The following is a 12,154-nucleotide window of genomic DNA, read 5'->3' on the forward strand; positions in this document are numbered from 1 at the left end:
GCAAATAAATAAATTGCAAATAGGCATCGATAACTTAAAAATTTAATAGTAAATATGTTATTGATGAAATCATTTAAATTATATAATGTCTATATTATATTTACTGCTAGATCTCTACAGACAACATTATTAAAAAATATTTTGTATCATCTAGTGTATTATGTTTCTAGTTGGTATTCAGTTTACTTTACTGTCACTTGTCAAAGTGTCAAACAAAACATTAAAAACTTTCAAGAAAATTTTGCAAATAATACCATGAAATTATTTTTTTAAGAAATTTGATACCTAGCAATTTTCGTTTTAGTAGACGAATGTCTTTGAGTGTTTATTTCCCATAAATTTAAGCGGTTACATAGATCGGTCATAACCTTACATGACCTGTCACTTAAAACTGTTATTAAAATAAGCTGATTATCTTATTATGTTAAATTAAATTAAACTTTGTGCTGGTGGTTCCCGATCGCTCGCGTATATTGTCCGATCTGTATTCAGTTCGTACTACATTTGCGCCACAAAAGTGGTTTCAGAGTTGTTTGTTGTTTGTGTTTATCTTGGCAGAACAAAATGTTTCTAAAAAGCCTTTCATACTAAGGAAACCTTAAGATGTTCACTTCAGGGATTAAAGGAAATCAAAGGTAAGACAACAACAGATGCAAACCTTTATTTTATACATTTTTTTAAACAAACTTTTTTATAGGTATAATGGTTTGTATGCATCACCTCATGATATATCAGTAACAAATAATATAGTTAATACAAAGCATTACAATAATAGTAGCTATAATGCATTTAAAAGGATAGAAAGTAAAAAAATAGATAAACATGGAAACAATCCAATTCATAACAAGACAGTTGCTTTCAATGGTAATCGTGTTGAGTATCAGATGACAAATCATGCAGAACAAAATTATGATGATAAAACATTAGTTCACAGTATTATAGGTTGGAAAAATTATATATATATGCTTATTATAGCAATATTAATATTAATTTCTTGTAGATGTAAGTAAAGCTGAGGTGCACAAATTACCATCGGTGGTAGAGGATAAAAATAAGAAAGAAAATGTAAGAAGAACACACCATGAAGCATTACAGCGGATAGAACATGAAACTGACGAATACAATTACTACCAGCAACATTGGTTTAGTATTAGATTAGAGGTAAATGCAACGTAGAGTTGTTTTCATATTCAAAATTGTTTCTAATTGTGAAACTGTTAGAAATTGAAAATGGAAGACAGATCTCGTGAGGAGCGAATTGAAATCACTCGACATGAATTTTTACGGCAACTACAACAAATACAAAGAAGTAACATAGGAAAAAAGAACAAAATGCCTGAGTGGACACATGAAACAACCAATAGAAACCTTTGGAGGCGAAGTCGTTCATCAGCAGGTGCTTTCATTGCACCAAAGTTATGCGAGGTAAAGAGAAATATATGTTGATTCAACCATAATTTGAAAAAAGTTCTTATTTATAGAACAGTTAGGTTAATTTTAAAAAATCTAATAAATACATTTATACAGATAGAGAATTGTGCAAAAATCGCCCTAGCTTGTTCCAAACATTGTTTGAATCACATAATGCAAGACAGCAGACAGGTGTTATTTGAATATTGCACCGCCAAGTTTGCTGATAGCAGGCAGTGTTCAATACCAGTGTTTGATGTTTCCCATGACTTGCCCTTATGTACTGAACATGCTCGTAAAAGGGTAAGTATCCATGTAATAAATAACTGGATAGATCATATACCGAATGGACATTGTTATAAGCCAAACCGTTAGATGTGTTAAAAACACAGTTGGTTTTCAAGATATTAGTTAAAACTTTCTACACATCTATCATATGGGATTATCAGTGTAAATGTGGATAAAACAGTAAATCAAAACACTATAATTTGAATGTGTGTAAGCAATATATACCTGTGTTCCAATAACATAAATGACTTTTTATATCTTATACGAGGTATGTTCAAAAGTAAACAGAATTTTGAGAATTCGCAGTGTTGGTCTGATTTGCATTATTTTTTGTTGTATTGTTAGAAAGTATCTATAAACATTCAGCGCCATATTTGTTACTCATTTTTGTCAACTTTAAAAGAAAAGCACATATTTTTGTACTGTTGTAGATTTTCCGTTTTTTTTTATAAATAATGTATCAGAGTATTTGCATAAATATTCTTATAAATTGCATTAAAGCCTTAAACATGTCAAATAATCGTCAATTGCATTTAATGATCCTGAAGTAAATCAAAAATATAATTTATAACTTAAAGGAATTGATTATGACTGATCGCCGAATTACAATTAGAGTAGTTGCTTATTATGTTGACATATCAATTGACTCATTGCTGAATAAATGTTTGAATACTCCGAATCTAAGGTACAATCGAGGTGTTCCGGATCGTCAAAATCGAAATAATGATTAGTTGTTTTTCGATTTAGCGGCATAGTCCACTCTGTACCACACTATACACAGATTCAACACTATTTGTGCAAAGGGATTTTATTAAAAAGTCATCACTTTTAGGATACGATTTGGTTGTTTTTCATCTTTGTATTCACAAGACATAGCCCCGCGTGACTTATGCTTTCCAAAAGTATTTTGGGAATTGAAAGAAGCGCGTAATATCTAGTGAGAATTAAGGAAGGGGATATCATTAATTTAGTGACACATTTATAAAAAGTTCTTTTTAAATATGATAATTCCCATTATTTTTTGGACACACATCATTAAATTTGATGGTATATCTAATCACAATGTAACAATTAACATAATGATCACTGATCACATAAGATTCCTTAGTGGCTCATTATTTAGAGCAGGTGGAAACTCCTTATATAATATGGTGTAACAATTAATATAGTAATTAATTAATTAATCTAATTTAAGCCATTTACTTATATTTTACAGAAAATTGGCAGATACTCAGTCTATTATATTTTTTTTATTTATAATTAAAAAATAAGTCTCATCCTATGCTTAAAATTATCTGATTTACTTCGATTATTTGTAGTAACATATGGTATTACTGGCTTATGGAGAATGTGGCTTACGGGAAACAAAGAATATAACTGAAGGTCAAAAGTTTAATAAAGAGTCGCGGTTGGAGGTTAAATTCGAATCAAATCACCATTGAAAGTAAATCGATGAGTGGAAACAGAAGTTTATAATTTTGCAATTTGACAACGTTCGATATTTTTGCAAAAATTCGTGAAAATGCTTAAATGTTCAATTGATAGGTAGCCTCAAAAAATAAGGCATTCTTCTGGCATGGTGTGAGTAAAATATAATGTTCCGTTCTTTGGCAAGAAATGCCCAATTTTTTATTCGACTGAAAGCTGATTGATTCTTTTATATTTAAAATAAAAATTAATATGATCTATACATTGCCAACAGGCACCAGCAGTCATGAATATTGATAAACTATTATATTTGTTTTTGATAATTGTATTTTATTAGGATAACTATGGACTACACCAGGAAACCAAACCAAAGAAAATTCGAAAAAAAGTCAAATCGTCAGCAATGATTAGGCCTCAGAAAAGGAACAAAAAGAAGAAAAAACCCCTCCCCAAGGCTAGTGAAGACACAAGTGCAATAATTCGAGAAATTACAACAGTGCCGTCCAGAGGTTGGTCTTTAGAAGAAAATTATATTCTACCAGGCCGCACTAAACTCAATATTTCTTCTCGGTCAGAAATAACCGAAAATGCCGACTCCCCCGAAATTGAAGAAGACCTCCAGATTGATCAAGACCTGGAACTGAACGTTAATGGCTTAGAACAAGCATTGGTCAACCCGGAAAGATTGCTGGAGGAATCCGACATCAGCAACATGCTGAGTACAATTCAAGTGGACGAGTTTAGCGATTTTTTTGCTGTAAATCGGAACGGCGACTACGAGCCGTCCAGGGAAGAAGCCGAAGAGCTTGAAAAGGCACTTGCGGCAGTCGACAACGACGTCAAATCCCTGGAGAAGCTCAGTCAGTCCCATGGGCTTCTCGATTCCCTTTTAGGTAAATTAATAACATCTGTCTTTTCTTTCTTACTATTTCATTTTACTAAGTATTTTTAAAAATCAAGACAAATTATACTGATACTATAATCAACACGTATTTTTCATTACATTGAACTGAGTCATTTAATTTCATATTAAACCCTTACACAGTATCAAATGTAAACTTTCCGCATTTGATGTAATCAAATGAAATATATAGTTAACGGTCGCAACACTTCCTTTTTATTCTCCTTGAAACATTTTTTAATAACTTTCCAAAATAATGAAAATGCATCGTCTTAGGCATAATTATATTAAATAACAAGAGCTACATTTAAATAACAAATGTTTCTATAAATATTTTTAACTCAATGTACTAACTATAAAGTACAACTTCATACGTAAATGAGATTGAAAATAATGATATTCTGTTCCAGATGAGCAAACTCTAGCCGATTCATTAGTTCAAATACCTGAAATATTTCATAATGGTTACTCGGTATGTGGAGATAACATAGTGGCGCAAAGTGGATCGTTTCTGCTACCTGTTGAGCCACACTCGAATTCCTAGAATGGCATACAGGTAGGACTTCGTTGTTAAACATCGGTTATATTAAATTAATAAATTTCAATAGTCTCCAGTATACAGACAAGTATTTTTTCACATAGGGACTTCATTGTATATAAATAATTGTATAAAACTTTTCATATTTTTTTAATCGCTTTATTTATAGTCTCACTTTGTATATAATCCATGAAGGAACAGCTAAAGTTATTATATTTTAACATATCTTTTTTTATTTTAAAATATCATACCCTTTCTTCTGGGAGAATACCTGTTTGGATACCGGTACAACTTTTTGGGTTAATTGCGGAAGAGTACAATTGATTTTAAGAAACTGGCAGTTGGTGTATTTTCCATATTGGACTGTGTGACACGGGTGTTTGTCATATATTGTGAATCAAAAACGAAACCTTTTAAATCTTTAACAATATTGTCATTGTGTCGTGTGATTGTTGTGGTAGGTGAATTATAGTTGTTTGGTTAAAACAACCAAAAATTTATCCTATACATGTAATGAGATACTATTAGTATCTAATAGTTGTTAAAGAAAATTATCACGATCGTCTTTGGATCATCGACTTTTTATGTTTTTATTGTTATATAGCTCCTATAATCCGACGTGCAATTGAGGATCGGAACATTTCACTAAATCTTGTTCAAATTCCCCTTGTGATCCAATCCAAAACAGAAAGATTTTTTATCATCGTAGCTTTACATTTTCTGTAGAGCGTCTTTTATAACTTTTAATCAAGACTATTAGGCTCCAGTTTTTAATTTGCATTTATACATTTTACTAATAGTGATATAATAAAGTTCAAAAGATTGATCAAAGTAATGCCATAACTATTTTAGTAATCCTGAAATGAACGAAGGCGATTACCCAGATTCCCTGTGAAATTATGCTTATCTTACGTCATTTGGTAAGAAAACCAATGAACATGCATTGCGTTCTGCAAATAATATGTTTCCAATAACTAACGCATGTCCAGTAACTCTAACAAACCCGTGACCAGCCTGAATCGTACCCGTTTTTATTTAAACCACCATCATATAGTACAAATCTGCTAAAATACCTAAGTCTGCTATAAGGGGAAAAACACCCAATCGCATCATGTGAACAGCCCATCCTCAATTACAATTACTATTCTAACCCTATGAGTGAAAGATAGAGAGCAACAGTGCTGTGTTTTAAGAAACTTCAGAGATTTTTTTTGTTCCATAAAGTTAATCGAGCAATAAAAACATGGTGTTTGGGACCAAAGTTTTTCAATGTTACACATTGTTTCCAATCTGATGATCCCCATATCTCTTCTTAGGTCCCAGAAATGTTTCTAAATTGATAATGACCTTATTTTTATTTTTGTATGTATAGTAAAAGACTGACTAGTATATAATATAGAGAATTTAGGGAACGCATTGTATATATAACTAAAAAATAGATAGTTAAAAATTTAAGTGAAATAAAGTTAAATTACTTGGTACACCAACTGCACTTATAACCTGTAACATACCATATTTTTTCATTGTTTTTTCTCGTCTCAGTCTATTTATTTTTCAGTCTACTAAAAAAAATAATATCTGCAATTTTCCGTAGTGGAAAAGCAAATTTAACTGTGGATAGGTTTTTTTAGTAGGCATGTTCTATGTAGTAAAACATTGTTGTCAAGATGTAAACCTTGCTCAGGAAAAAAATTAATGTATAGTACACGTAAGTAGTTGTCAACAAATTGCTTCATACATTTTTTAGATCTGTTATTAGTGTTGGTGTTGTCGTGTTAGATTGGCGGCAGCGTTTTCGATGTTTATGCTTTCTTAAGGCTGAGGTAGATCGAGTTTTGACTTGAGAGGAGGAATGCAAACAGCAAAAACAGTTGTTCGTTTTCGCTGCTGGTCGTTCCTTAATAATAGTCGCGTCTTACGACAAAGAATTTCTGGCGCTGTTTTTTCGTAAATGTACACAAAAACCACAATTTACATTCCCTTGTTAGAAACGTAAAAAATCGCTTTTTGTTATAATGTATACTAACGTATTCAGAAGGTTACCTAAGCGGTTTAAATTGTATATAGTGTTACATAGCAAGACAATTCTTTGTCGTCACAAACGACTTTATAAAATAAATAGGAGAAGTACTAACACTTTTTTCATTGTAAAATAAAAAATACAGAAAGGTTGCACATGTAAAATGTAACAATTTTAATTTCAATAAAGTATTTATTTTTGTATTTCTTATAGCGCTTGATTTTTCGAGTAGAAAATAATAATGTCCAGGATCTGGACCAGTATATAACAATCAAGTTTATATCAAGCATGCTACGTTTCGATAAACTTATATATATTCCACATCCAACTAACATTCATTATGTACCACTTTGTTTATATAATATAATAGAAAATATTACTAGGAAAATTACATTTCATTCAAATGGGGAAATATGTGAAAATGTTCGAATTCAAAGAGGTTGTTGGTTCGGACCTCTTGCACGTTTTATTTTATTGTAAAGGAAAATTTAAAAATAATAAAAGCAAGCCAATTATGTTCCTAAAATAAGAATAGTGATGATTTTTTTCTTAATTTTTAGCATTTTTATACAATTTTTGTCTTCGAGAATTAAATATACATTTTTATTATATATGGTTTTTTTGTGATTTCTCGTTGAAGGCGGCTCGATTCTTTTCGAGTACAAAAATATCTTCGGGGCTAAAAGAAGTAACTAAATCTTGTGGTGACTAAAATATCTAGAATTAAATATAAATGTACTTTTTTGTAAATTGAAATGGAATCGCGCAAAGTTAATAAAAACAGATTAAATATTAAGTTGTAGTATTTTTATTTGAGTGTTATAAAACTTTATGCTATTAGATGCGGCGGTACCTTAAATTGTAATTGCTTTAAAAAAGTACGGATAAGAAGAAAATACGGATCAGTTCGCAGATGACTGGTCCAGTGTGAAAAATATCTTTAGGGATGAAAAAAATATTTCTGAATAAACAAAATTGCCATATATGGATATACACAGTTATCATAGCAATAGATGTATGTCTATCTACGATTGTAGAAAAAGTATAAGTAGCGGTCAACAAGATCTACAAATGGACTAGAAAATACAACGTACTATATAGATAGAAAATACAGCCTAATAGCTCCAAATCTGTCAATGTTAATTATGCGCTGCGGCGAAATGAAAATTCCTCAAGCAGAATCAGCTAAATACCTCGGAATACATCTTGATGGTAGATTAAATTGGAAACATCATATTAGACAAAAAGCAGAGACAGACAAAATCAATCAACTGTACTGGTTAGTTGGAAGATGCTCTCAACTTGTAATCAAACAAACTACTAATCCAACGCACCCAAAACAAAGTTCTACAATTAGTTTCCAATGCTTATCGCTATGTAACACACGATGTTCGCCTTTAAATCAAGAAGTAAAGATGCTAAATCACAGCAACGTGGAACCAATACGGCTACTAGACAACAAGCACGAAATCAGAAAATTGAAGCGAACCAAATCACATAAACTTTTACTTTAGTGTGTGTTATAAGTGTATTCTTAACTTTAACTTAAGTAGTTTACTTTTGAACGATTTGATTACCAGCAAGACTATACGCTAGACTTTTTCCATGTGGGTTTTCTGAAATCGCAAATCTATTGGCATAAGCCGCAATCGACGGGTGCCCTTAAATTTAGCACCCTGATCATCGATCAAATTAGACCAGATTCATGAAAATCGAACCGGTGTTAGAAACTCAAACAGAACAAAACATATTTTTATGAAAAAACTTAAATGAGGAGTTCGCTGTACTCATCAGACTTGGGTGTTTATGTTGGATTTACTCACTATCAGGCAAAAGACCTTTTAACAGTTAGGAAGTTGTCGAAAAATAGCTTATTGTGAGGTTAAAACCTTTACTGCCTGATAGATAATACCTATTTCTAAATGAACTTTTTAAACATGTTTGTAGTAGTAAAATTGATTCCAAATTTGCGTTCAAATTATGATTAAGTTTACAATAATTTCATGGCCGATTTAGGTGTAATCTTATTGAAAAAATTTCCTCGTGCATCAGTTGGAACTTGTATGGGGTACTCATTTTCAAAAAGTATGGATACTTGCAGTTAGATTGGGATTGGTTGGATTCCAAATGTATTAGTGGTCAGTATTTGCCTTAAACCCGAAACAAACACTGCAGAGCAAGGCAAGAAAGTCGAAGAAATCCTTCGTCTTACTTCCTATAATTTTAGGGATATAGCTTGTACAAAAAATCAACAAAGTCGTGAAAAAAACTGCTATTTCACAGTAGTTGTAGCAGAGTAGACTAGTGGACAAACGAGCAACGAAAAAAAAAAAGAGGCCTAAACTTCGAATATTGGAGATCATTTGTCTGTTCAGGCGGGCGATGTTGACTAAACTGTGTAGAACAATCAAGATATTTTCGACTTGTACCAACCAAATATCTTTGTGTTGTTTTTTCTCCTCTCTATTTTATATATTCAAAGTATTTGAATATTCTGAATATAAAACCAAATAGGCATATTCCAAGTAAAATTGGGATGATACATACATTTTTTTCGTTCTTCAATATTTTCAATTTTTTTTTCCATTTGGCCATAAGTAATTTGCCAAATAAGTTAATTTGAAAAGACAAAAGGTTTGACAATGTAAGTGTTTAAAATACATTGATATTTCCTTATAAGAACCCACTGTTAACTATTCAATTGAATTAATAAATTCGTTTATTTCCTTCTAATTATTTAAGGCATTTTATACTAAAAAGAACTATAATTGAAATAGACAAAAATGTATCTTTTATGTTTATTGAAAGAACAGCTCAGATTTTTTCCAAGTTGAAATTAACTTTATACATTCACACTAAATTTATTTTCCAAACTTACCTGATAACATATAAATCCTTATGCTGATATTAAATACCAACAAGAACTTATTGGTTTTAGATAATTATTTTCTACACCTAACAGTAAACCTAATAATCCGCTGATTCAGTAACTAACCAGGGCTCCCTGCAATTTCTTCAAGTGTCTGCAATTTTAGCGGAAACAAATTGAAGCTACGATAATTGAACTGATTAAACTGAATGAACGGCGCCGTTTAACCATCTTGGACTTGGAATCTGTGGCCAGGGAGGAAGGACGACTCTGAGACACACCCAACAATTGGATCGGATTCCAAGATATATATATTTGGTAACCATTGTGCAATTTTGGATTTTAGTTTTTAAATAGTTATTGGGAATTGGCCTTCTCATCTTTTTTTATAATTTTGGTAGGGGGTAGTGGGAGGACTACCTATAAAGAATATGCCCTTTTCAAAAATCATGTAACTGTACCATGCGTTTTGTTTTTTTTTATTAACATCTTACCTCTAGTTTAACACTGTTATCTTTAAGAGAGATAACAACCAGGTCAAGTTAAAATTTCAACTGGGTCAAAAATCTACTTCAGATGTATATTAAACATAAAGAACATGAAATTTTAATAACAACCTGGTTGCCCAATGTTTTTGGTAAGTTTTTAAAGTATAAATGAAAAATAATATTAATATTTCTGACTCTTTAGATATCTAAACAAACAAGTTCAACAATAACAGCAAATTTTGCATAGAATAAAAACATAAAACATGCATTTGCATAAAAAACATAAACTAAAAGAACAAAGCTAAAGGGATTTATTCTTTTATATATAGGCAAAAACATGAGTACACAGCCAAATTTAATCGAGTACTTTTTATTTTCCTAAATTCTTAAGATGTAATTTTAAAAACTCTTTATTTAGAAAACATGTGAATATAATTTCCATATTTGTTAATAACTCGTCAAATTATTCCATTTATACAAAATTTATTTTTCCAAACTTACCAAAAGCATTGCCCCTAATCTTGTGCTAATCAAAATTAAAAATAAAATCGTGTACACTTCATAGAAAAATTGATATTTACCCAGGACTTTAATTAGTATTTGCCCTCGGTACGGAACCCCCTCTGCCCCCCTTGGGAGGGGAAACGCGTTCGAACCCTTATCCTCATCTAAAGGTTTATCTCTGAAATATAGACTGGTACAGTGGCATCAGCGAGGAGTGGGACAAATAACTCTGTTGTCGAATGGGGAAGAGGAATTGATCATACCTAGGCACAAACATGAAAAATATTTATATACATAAATGTAAATCAACACAACTTAAATCTACAATATGCTGTTTGTCATTAAATTTTATTCAGTACAGAACTTACATCATCAATTTTAAAAGCTAAAGAAAAAGAAACATTACTGTTAATCACTAAACTGTATGAGTTTTGACTCGTAAAAAGATGAAACCAACATCTTACAGAGTCAGAAACTGAGACAGTTAAATCACAAAAAGTAAGCTCTTACATATCCAGAACAGGAAGAAATAAGATTTGTATTCTAGAATGTAAAAGCGGAAGTGATGATACTTCTAAAATATAATAATACAAAGAAAATAAACTTTCATTATCCCAAATCTCACTTAATATTATAAACCCTTGATTTTTTAATAAATTTTCTTTTCGAAAACACCCACACAAGCACATCTTCATTAATTGTCTCTTGATCTCGACCTGGAAGGAGACCTCTTGTTGTCGTTTTCTTTACTAGCTGACCTGGATTTATCATTCCTAGATCCGGACCTTGATCTTGACACATCCTTGGACCTGGACCTGGACTTTCTGGGACTCTTCGATCGGCTTTTGGAACGCGGAGAACGAGAGCGAGACCGGCTTGATGACTTATTCTTACGGGAACCTCTACCTGATTCCACTACGCGAATCTTTCGCCCGTTTATCTCGGTACCGTCCAGCTTCTCAATCGCATTTTTCATATCATTGTAAGACGCGAATTCCACAACACCCTCATTCGGCGCTTGTTTATGGGCATCAGCGTAGGTTACTTCTCCGGCTTTACGCATATAGTCTTTGAGATCCTGCCACGAACAACGGCTAGATAAATTCTCGACAGTTACCTGATAATCGGTGCGAGTTGGGGGACCGTATTTGTCTTTGCCTCGGGGCTCTCTATCACGATCTCTTCGATGCGGAGCTCCGTAGCCCCTTGAATCCCGATCACGCCAACGATCGCTTCCTCGCGGCGTCCCCCTCGCCCTTTCTACTGTTACCCTCTCTCCCATTAAATCCTTACCGTTCATCTCGTAAACTGCATCTTCAGCATCCCTATAATCGTCGAATTCAACGAAAGCATACCCACTCTTCATTGACACCTCCCGAATTCGGCCATATTTGCGAAAAAATTTCTCCAAATCTCTTTCGCGTACTTTGTATGTCAGACCACCAACAAACACCCTGGTACTCATGGCTCGTTCTGTGGTAGATTAACGAAAAAGAGGTAAATAGAAGTCACTTTACACCCACGTACTTCACCTATTTAGGTATCAACGAAAAGAATAAGCAAACAGCAAAACAGGCAAAAGCTCACTGACAAATGTCAAAACTTTCACTAGATGTGTACATTCATTTAATTCGTCTAAAAATCTCGGTTTACCTCCTTCAAAACTTTATAAAGGAATATGTTATTACTATTCCTATCATTATATTCT

General features: G+C 32.3%; 2 protein-coding genes and 1 long non-coding RNA gene across 5 annotated transcripts; 1 reads left to right on the forward strand and 2 right to left on the reverse strand.

Annotated features, from left to right (window-relative positions):
- Positions 1-184: 184 nt before the first annotated feature.
- On the forward strand, positions 185-9,660 carry LOC143195776 (uncharacterized). Of its 3 annotated transcripts, none has more exons than XM_076403221.1 (8): positions 185-635; positions 698-942; positions 1,001-1,161; positions 1,222-1,425; positions 1,528-1,713; positions 3,464-4,019; positions 4,438-4,583; positions 9,524-9,660. In XM_076403221.1, the coding sequence occupies exons 1-7, from the start codon at positions 604-606 to the stop codon at positions 4,569-4,571; spliced, it is 1,518 nt and encodes a 505-aa protein (XP_076259336.1). In that variant the 5' UTR covers positions 185-603; the 3' UTR covers positions 4,572-4,583; positions 9,524-9,660. The 3 variants fall into 3 exon arrangements, with proteins under 3 accessions (XP_076259336.1, XP_076259337.1, XP_076259335.1); XM_076403222.1 differs by lacking the exon at positions 9,524-9,660 and having other exon boundaries at positions 3,464-3,635; positions 3,702-4,019; positions 4,438-7,196; XM_076403220.1 differs by lacking the exon at positions 9,524-9,660 and having other exon boundaries at positions 4,438-6,788.
- On the reverse strand, positions 647-7,473 carry LOC143195783 (uncharacterized). Its single transcript, XR_013005594.1, has 2 exons — positions 4,395-7,473; positions 647-4,351 (listed from the first exon to the last, which is right to left on the reverse strand). It is a non-coding gene; the product is annotated as an uncharacterized LOC143195783 (long non-coding RNA).
- Positions 9,661-10,775: 1,115 nt separating the features above from the next.
- Positions 10,776-12,045, reverse strand: LOC143195779 (serine-arginine protein 55). Its single transcript, XM_076403231.1, has one exon. It carries the CDS (start codon positions 11,909-11,911, stop codon positions 11,141-11,143), a length of 771 nt encoding a protein of 256 aa, XP_076259346.1. The 5' UTR covers positions 11,912-12,045; the 3' UTR covers positions 10,776-11,140.
- Positions 12,046-12,154: the final 109 nt, after the last annotated feature.

The sequence above is a fragment of the Rhynchophorus ferrugineus genome, unplaced genomic scaffold (genome assembly GCF_030347505.1).
Source record: "Rhynchophorus ferrugineus isolate W39M unplaced genomic scaffold, kcgeb_rfMv2 rfM4, whole genome shotgun sequence".
In the NCBI taxonomy this organism is placed as follows: domain Eukaryota; kingdom Metazoa; phylum Arthropoda; class Insecta; order Coleoptera; family Curculionidae; genus Rhynchophorus; species Rhynchophorus ferrugineus.